This window comes from Homalodisca vitripennis, unplaced genomic scaffold, assembly GCF_021130785.1.
Source record: "Homalodisca vitripennis isolate AUS2020 unplaced genomic scaffold, UT_GWSS_2.1 ScUCBcl_1460;HRSCAF=5126, whole genome shotgun sequence".
Classification (NCBI taxonomy): domain Eukaryota; kingdom Metazoa; phylum Arthropoda; class Insecta; order Hemiptera; family Cicadellidae; genus Homalodisca; species Homalodisca vitripennis.
In genome coordinates, this window is record NW_025777590.1 from 78,253 (window position 1) to 87,500 (window position 9,248).

Consider the following 9,248-nt stretch of genomic DNA (forward strand, 5'->3'; position numbering starts at 1 on the left):
AAGTTTTGTATCAAATTGGACGTTTCTAATTGAATTGAAGCAATTGCGGCTGTACAAAGGAAACTCCTTTCGATGGTGGGCAGAAAGTTTACGGGGCTGGCTGGAGCCGATGTCCATAACGGAACTCTGACTTACTGCTGTTCGTACTCTGGTACACTTGCTCTTTTATACAGTTTTCCATGATCATGATTTATCAGTAGCAAACGGTTCAGAGTATGCCTTTAAATTGTCATTATTTCGAGACATTTCTGATTTATCCTATTACATCTTTACACTTTGAACGAATTATATTCTTCGACAAGGAATTAGAAACGTTCATACGAGACGAGAATTTTTTATTCTATACTCAAGACTTCATTGTTTTCAAGTGGCCAACAAATCGGCTACAGGGATGTTTTTTGTATATAACTCTTTAAGAACCTTTCTAAGGAGTGTGAAAATGAGTGGAAACTTTAACTCATTAATACTCTGGACTTGAATGTTTTAAACCTTGACTGTGGAAACCGTATTCAGCTAATTATTAACCCGGCTGTCCAAACATGTTTCGTTACGCACTGAAGGCGTTAAACTTTGTCTGGGGTATGAAAGGTTGAGGTGATCTTCGAGTCACTTAATTAGGAATTTATTTATTAGTTTATATTTAGCATATAAAGTTGGTTTGTGGTATAAACGAGATACACTGTTAATCGAGTAAGTGTCTTCAAAGCAGCGAGAGACAAACAATATGGCATGCTCGTATTAATATGCGTAGTATTTATAACTTATTTTCATATTTGATTAATAATTATTGAACGCAGGGACCTCCTGGAGACAAAGGAATGACAGGACCTCCTGGATTGCCTGGCAAGGATGGAGAAATCAGTGTTAGGGGTGAGCAAATTTTAATAATCTATTTTAACATATTAATCTGTAAAACACGTCACATTCTTTCCCTAAATGGATGTTTAAAACGTAAAGATGCAATCACTAATGAATAAGTTATTATATGTATCCGATGAAATTGAATAATTGAAGCAGTTGTAATAGAAGGAGTTATCAGTAAAAAAATATGATGTGCTTTCTTTTGTTAGAGATATTTGAGCAGACGAACCCGACCGAAATATTCTCACGTACATTAGAATTGAGCGTGTTATTCCCTTTCCCTCTGACCTAATATTTCCACGGTGATTAGAATTCAGAGTCATATTCCCTCTCCCTAGTAACCGTGATATTCCAACAGTGATTACAATTCAGCGTGATATACCCCTCTACTTTGAACCGTGATAATCCCACGGCAATTAGAATTCAGTGTGCCGTTCTCTTTCCCTTGTACCGCGACATTCCCACAACGATTATAATTCAGAATGCTATACTCCTCTCCCTTGAACCGTGATATTTCCAAAGCGATAAGAATTCAGAATGCTATATCCTCTCCCTTGAACCGTGATATCGTGATACTACGGCAATTATAATTCAGATTTATGTTCCATCTCCCCAATACTGTGATAACTCAGAATATTTCCATGATTCCCAAAGCGATTAGAATTCAGAATGCTATACTCTCCCTTGAACCGTGATATTTCCACGGCGATTAGAGATAAGTGTGATATTCTCTCCCTAGTACCGTGATATTTCCAAAGCGATTAGAATTCAGAATGCTATACCCCTCTCCCTTGAACCGTGATATTCCCACGGCAATTATAATTCAGATTGATGTTCCATCTCCCCAATACCGTGATATTTCCACGGCGATTAGAATTCCTCGTGCCGTTCTCTTTCCCTTGTACCGTGACATTCCCACAACGATTATAATTCAGAATGCTATACTCCTCTCCCTTGAACCGTGATATTTCCAAAGCGATTAGAATTCAGAATGCTATACCTCTCTCCCTTACCGTGATATTTCCACGGCGATTATAATTCAGATTGATGTTCCATCTCCCCAATACTGTGATATTTCCACGGCGATTAGAATTCCTCGTGCCGTTCTCTTTCCCTTGTACCGTATAACGATTATAATTCAGAATGCTATACTCCTCTCCCTTGAACCGTGATATTTCCAAAGCGATAAGAATTCAGAATGCTATACCCCTCTCCCTTGAACCGTGATATTTCCAAAGCGATAAGAATTCAGAATGCTATACCCCTCTCCCTTGAAACCGTGATATTCCCACGGCAATTAGAATTCAGATAGATGTTCATCTCCCTAGTACCGTGATATTTCCACGGCGATTAGAATTCAGTGTGCTATTCTTTCTCCCTTGTACCGTGACATTTCCACAGCGATTAAAATTCAGAATACTATACTCCTCTCCCTTCAACCGTAATATTCCCACGGCGATTAGAATTCACTTGTACAGTGACATTTCCACAGCGATTAGAATTCGGAATACTATACTCTCCCTTGTACAGTGATATTCCCACGGTGATTAGAATTCAGCGTGCTATTTCCTCTACCTTGCACCGCGATATTACAACGCCGATTAGAATTCAGCGTGCTGCTCTCTATCTCCAACTCATCCTTTTGCCTAATATATTCTAACATTTAATAACTCTTGCAATGAATTGTTACTACTGTAGTATAAGTAATATACTTTGTAATGAATACAGAATTTCGCTGAAACAACATTTATTTTGATATTTTATTGATTCGACGCACCTAACACAATTATAATCACAATATTCAGTTCTAAATAAGAATCCAAAAAATAAAAACGAGTACTTTCAAAAATGGGGTATTAGAGTATTCTCCAGAAACTCATATGCCATTTTAATATTCCTTAAAACATCAGGTACTTGTTATAATTTATGAATATTTTCACGGTAATCCCTCTACGTATTGAAGGAGTTTACTAACTGTTTTTATTTTATCTAAGAGCATATATTATTAATAAATATTTTCTAGAAAAATTAGCAAAAAACTTAAATTTGTTATATACACATTGGTTTTAGGTACTCCTGGAAGAGACGGAAATCCTGGACCTCCGGGTGTATCGGGACCGCATGGACTTAGGGGACCACAAGGAGAGCCGGGCAAGGATGGGACCCCCGGTATCCCTGGACCACCAGGACCAGCTGGGGAACCACTGGGGTACGACGCCGCGGCTCTGGCAGCCCTTCTGGAACAGGGGACGAACAAAGTATGCTAAATTAACAGATTAACCGACTAATAAATGAGAATTAATAGAGTTTACTAAAAAACGAATCAAGAGAACATAAAGTTGTAGTTACAAACAATTAATACTGTATGCCGTTAAAAATCTAAGTTTATGTTGTGTCTAATTTAAACCCACTCGAAAGAAGATTCCAACTCAAGATCAAAAATATTATCTGCCTAATTTTTCACCAATTTTACACATACATACAATATGCATCCTTTATATTCCTAACTATTTTTGTATGGTGCCAACCACCGTTGTCAAATAAAATCCTCCATCAGAGTAATTGTTACGTTTAAAGAGTAAATATTTAGTTCACTGTATTAGGTACAGCATTTTTTGTTTACTTTATGGTATTCTAAACTAACTGTGATTCATATTGTCCATAGAATACGAGATCGGAAATACAATAAATTATAACTGTAAAGATATATTTCACGAAACATGATTATATTGCAAAAAAATTAAAAGGCATGTAGAGGGTCTTGTGACAAAAAGAAATGTTCTGTCTAATTCTGAAATAGTTCTTTGGATCTTTTATTTCCTGATTATATATCTTGAAGCATACATTTTAAAGCATATATTATATATGTACAAATAAAACTAAATTCGTTGTACACTTTATTGAAATTACTTTGGACACAATAAATAGTGAAAGTTAAGTGCAAATCGCCGGTTTAATATATATCCTCGATTTTTAAGAATATACACATACTCAATTTCAAGTTTGTGTCTTTTTGAATTAAAGATACACTTCACTATATGTACAACTGATCTGCCAAAACATTGCAGAACACAATGCAATGTATTGGATAGGATATCTACTGTACACAAATAAGGCTATCCCATGTTCAAAAACTTCTACACGTGTTAAATTTTCTAATATTCTATAACCAACTAGAGTAGAATTAGTTTTTGGATTCAAATTCTATGCTGGCCACTAATTCTAATAATAATGTTGGCTAAAACCAATTCCAAGTCCAGCCAGTGGCTACAGCAGAGTAATGTGAGGGACTAAAAACCATTAAAGTCATGGACATATTTGATTCTATAGAAATTTGTGTTTAGTTGTGGTATATGGTATATGGAATCTTTATATCTATTGAAATCTTTCCCTTTTATCAATTTTGATAAAATATTCTGCTTTCTAGTTTGGTAACAGCTGAAACATTTTTTGAACACTGAAGAATTTGTGGACTTTGTGTCTCACAGTATCACAGTAGGATTACTTGCAATCTGTGATAACCTCTGTCTCTCACCTGTGATGCAGGGTCCGGATCCACTCAGCGGGGATGAACCACCGAGACTGTTTGGCAACGATGTCACAGAAGAAGAGCGACGTGCCCTCTTACAGAAGGCTTATCAGCAACTGAAAGCAAGTTTTGAGAGATTCAAGAAACCGGATGGATCTAAGAGTGCCCCAGCAAAGACTTGCAGAGACCTTTCAGTAGCCTATCCCACCTTGGCCAATGGTCGGTAAATTTTACCTTTGTGTATTATTTAAAGATATTCTTGTAGTGTTTCTTGGTTATAAAATTGGGCAACTATTACTCAAGATAAAAGCCCTATGTTGTAAGTCCCTACAGACGATAAATGATCAGAAGAGATAAGGGAATTACGGACATTTACGATCGCTAAGAAGAAACACGACATTTCAAGGACTGAAATCTGCTCTTTTGTTCACTTTCCAAATTTTAAAATTGCGGTAAAGCAGATAAGACTAACTTTCAACTAGATGCCAAATGATGCGTCACTTGCTTTCTTCTGAGAAGTCAAGAAAATCCGTTATTCCTATAACATTGTTTCACGCAACACGGTATGTTTCGATCACTTGTGATGGCTCTTAATATGAATGAACTGATTAAGATAATTGAATATCGCCAGTACAAAATATCATGCTCTCGATTTTAAAAATAATGACTACTCTATCTCAAATTCCATATTGGACAACAGTAAAAAAGTCTTCCAAGTATCTCCAATACAAAATTGTAATTCTAGATTGTCTTAGTCAAACGATGTTATCCATATAGACTTCTCAAAACAAACATTCCTCTGATTCAGTTTCCAATGGTCCATTTCAAAATTTCAAATTTGAGGAAGTTAGAGAAAAACATTCTATATTTTTTAGTGAGTTTCGCGTTAAATAAAGTTGAAGCAGGATATCTCCGTCGACATTTACATCCATCATACGACCCGAAATGTTCTTTAGCTCCTTTAATCAAAGTTTTTTGTTTCATATATCTGATTCAAAATTTAGCTGGCAACATTTCAAAACACATTCAAAAGGGTCCTCTTGAGATTGTGTTTCAGTAAAAAGAAAATCACTAAACATTTTTTATAATTATAAACAATATTGATTTCAAAAAATAATGATTTCCGGTACCAAGGCAATAAGTAGTTCTTTACTGATTGACTAGTAAAACAAGCACTATTTCCCCGATTGAACACTAAGATGCATTATGTTAAACCATCTTCTAAGGAATAATCCATAGTTTTTCATACCTAGTACAAAAACATCTTTTATATTTATAGCTAAAACATATATGGAATCTGCTACACCAATCAGTTCCAAATAAAGTCTGAATTGATATAATCCGTTTACTAAGGAGTGTATCATGCAACGTCTCGAATTAAAGACCAGAAGAATGTATTTTGGGTACCTCGTGGAAGAACCTAGTTACACCTAAATACTGACTGTTAGTTGTTAAGCTGATTAAGTCCAAATACAATAGGGCTCAATGTAAATGAAGCGGTGGACAGGATTTCAGAGGATAGTCTACATGGCAATCACTAGAGTTTTCCAAATTACTCCAGGTGTTGCCTTACAATGCTGTCTTAACTTTCTGGACAACCTCCGGAGGAAAACGAAGGAAACAGGTTGTCCTCTCTCACTGTAAGGAGACGATGTTCTTGCACATGATACCTGATTAAATATTTCCTTTGAAAAACTCTTAAGGTAAGTGGTGACTCTGAGGAAGGTTGATATGAGAGAAGTTACACTTAACCATCAGGTGTAACTTATTTGGTGATTGTAAGAAGAAATGTGGCATGAACACTGGAACTGCTGGATGAGACCATTGAGATAACTTATGATTCAAACGTTTAATTGATCTATATTTGTCTTACCAGAGGTCTTCATCATTATTCAATGTGCTTTTGCGAATCTTCGTCCACTCTATAAGAGCAATATAATAAATATGTGTAATAATAGCCATGCAGTAATGAGGTGTTGGACTCTTGTGTGTTCAGCTGTAACCTTATTTGGACTGTTCTAGGTGGCTTCCTTTTTCTCGACAGGATCAACAAAGTTTGTTGGGTTTCAGGCCATGAGGAGATTTTGGGATGTTACAGTGCTGATGCTTTGACAACCATGGAGCAGTCCAAATTATCTAATTGTCTGTAACATAGTGGTTTTTCAGCGATATTACAGCATTACTTCAATATACTTTTATCATTTTTTAGCGTTAAATTAACTTCAGTTGTTCACATCTCCATTTCTTACCAGGTGAGTATTGGCTGGATCCTAATGAAGGAGACATCAAGGACGCCATTCTGGTATATTGCGACATGGAGAACAAACTAACCTGTCTCCTGCCGCAACCTGCCGCTAGTCCTCAGATTTCCCATGTCGGTAGAGAGCAAGAGCTGTGGCTATCTGAGATCAAACCTGGATTTAAGGTTAGTTCCTATGAAGGATTATGCAAAAGTGTGGAACTATTTTAAACAGCTTTTACCAGTAAAACTAAACTCAGCATTTCTTAATAAGGCACGAAAATTTACTTTGTGGTGCCCTTTGTCATTTTAGATTGAACGGTAAAAGAAATATTATGTACAAAGTGACGAAACTATTTTTGTGATAGTTGTTGCATAGTTTATAGGGTATTCATAAATATAAACATGCCATAGTTTGATGTAGTTTAGAGCGGCTAGAGAGTAAATGAAAAACGTGCCTCTCCGTCCGACACCCTGGTCGCGTTAAATTTAAATTTTTGTGTCTTAACTCTTTTGTGTATTAGTAAAATTAAATTAAATGTTTTAATCAACATTTATTATAGTAATAATTATACATTTCTAAGAAAATATTTAAATTGATATATGGTTTTATTTGAAATATTGATACAGATCTATACAACTTTAAGGTGCGTTTTCCTCTATAAATAATATTAAATTTTAGTTTTTGACCGATAACCATTATTAATTACAAAACTAATGAAAAGTTATGAAAAACTAATTTATATATATATATATATATATATATATATATATATAACTAAATCTTCAAATATAATAAATTCTATTCTATTGTACCTAAAAATATTAAATTTTTATTAAAAACTAGAAATAAGCAATTTTTTGTAAAGGAAGTGAGCATTTACAACAAATACATTAGGGCATAATGTATTAATATTATTAGGTTATAAATTCTAAATCACGTGATTGGTTTATAGATGTGAGCGGTGTAAACCTATTATAGTACTTGAAACGAAGTATTAAAACTATATTAGAAAGGAAGTATTACTACTAATAATAAACAGGTTTATGTTCCGGGGATATTTTATATGACCTTCCCTTAATCATTCAGCAACGTTCTTGAAATTAATAATGAATATGTTTTCTTGTGTTCTTTTATGATATTCCTATCTTACCCTCATAGTTATAGCTTTATTTGATTACTTCATTCGTAATCTTCAAGATTAAAACAACATTTATTTTTAACTGTTACAAAAATCAAACGGATTGCTCTACCGAACTATATGTTTGGAGAGTGTTATCGTTATGAACTGAAATTCTATGTTTGTAATGTAGTTGACATGCATCGCATACTTACTTCCATACAAATCAACTGATCCAACACATTGATTAAGAGGATTACTTTTGTTTTGTCTAATACTTTCTCAATTACGTTAGACAATTTAAAGTAGATTAGAAGCTTGGTTACGCATTTCTTATAACCATATATACATACTTAGACCATTATTAAAATTCTAGTGCTATAATATCAATTAAAGAACAATACATAAGATCAGGAGTGTAGCCGGAAAAGTGTGCGTTCCAAAGTACAAGTGATGTAAAATTTTACGTCAACCATAAATGTAGACCACACATTTTTGATGTTTGTAAAATAAAAAGTAACGTGAAAAGACTGAATTTTATAAAATTGTTTGAGGAATGAGTGAAGGAGGAGCCAGTTCTGTATTTAAGATACATATTACTGACGGAAGTCATCTCATGTAACAAATTACGATTATCCTAATGGCCGTGTTGTATTGTATCCCAAGGATCCTATGACAAATATGACAAAATATTTCTTAATATTTAAGAATATATATTTTCTCAAGTCAAAAATAAGATAAGTTTCCTTCAGGAGTCCAAATATTTGCTATTATCGTAGCGAACACAAACAATAAGTCTCATGTGGTCGTTTATAGAAAATGTAAATAACGTTTTGGTAATATTTACAAATATTTTATTTGTTTGCGACACAACATCATAAGTTTTCGGAAAATGGATACTTTAAGTTAACCATATAGTCCATCAGTCTAAAGGACTGCCAAACAATGTCTTAGCCAATGACATAGGAAGGGAAGAATAAGAATGCAGAAGACAAATATATTCCATTTATATGTATATACAGTGTGACATGAACTGATTTGTATGGAAGTTGGCAAACAATGTATCTCAATTACATTGAAAGGAACTATCCTGACGTCTGGTTTGAATGAGCAGAAACTTACTGCATAGAATTTAACTTTAGAAAATGTTACTATATACAAAAAATGAGAGGATCAAAAACGAATGGGAGTGTAACCTTAAAGTATAACATATTATATTCTATTCATTCAAAATGATATAGAGAATTCATAAAATAATATACAATATGTATATATTAAAGTGCATAAACTCATTTCAAAAAAAGGGTATACAGAAAAACTCTATTTTTGTATTAACATAGTGTTTTGGGATAATAATCAATTAATAATTATGTCTAAAAATATACAGAAAGTTATACAAAGAAATCAAATCATATAATCCAATACTTGAGGATTATTAATACGTTTGTTTATTTTATATGAGTTTAAAATATATTGTTATTGTATACAACAAAAAATA

General features: G+C 33.8%; 1 protein-coding gene across 1 annotated transcript in view; it reads left to right on the forward strand.

The window, feature by feature from the left end:
- LOC124371466 (fibril-forming collagen alpha chain-like) overlaps positions 1-6,843 on the forward strand; it is a gene marked incomplete at both ends in the record, with an annotated part of 81,324 nt that extends 74,481 nt beyond the window's left edge. The window contains 4 exon segments of the mRNA XM_046829798.1: positions 798-870; positions 2,932-3,119; positions 4,408-4,609; positions 6,643-6,843. Of these exon segments, the coding sequence (XP_046685754.1) occupies positions 798-870; positions 2,932-3,119; positions 4,408-4,609; positions 6,643-6,843 (664 nt within the window).
- Between the last annotated feature and the right edge of the window lie 2,405 nt (positions 6,844-9,248).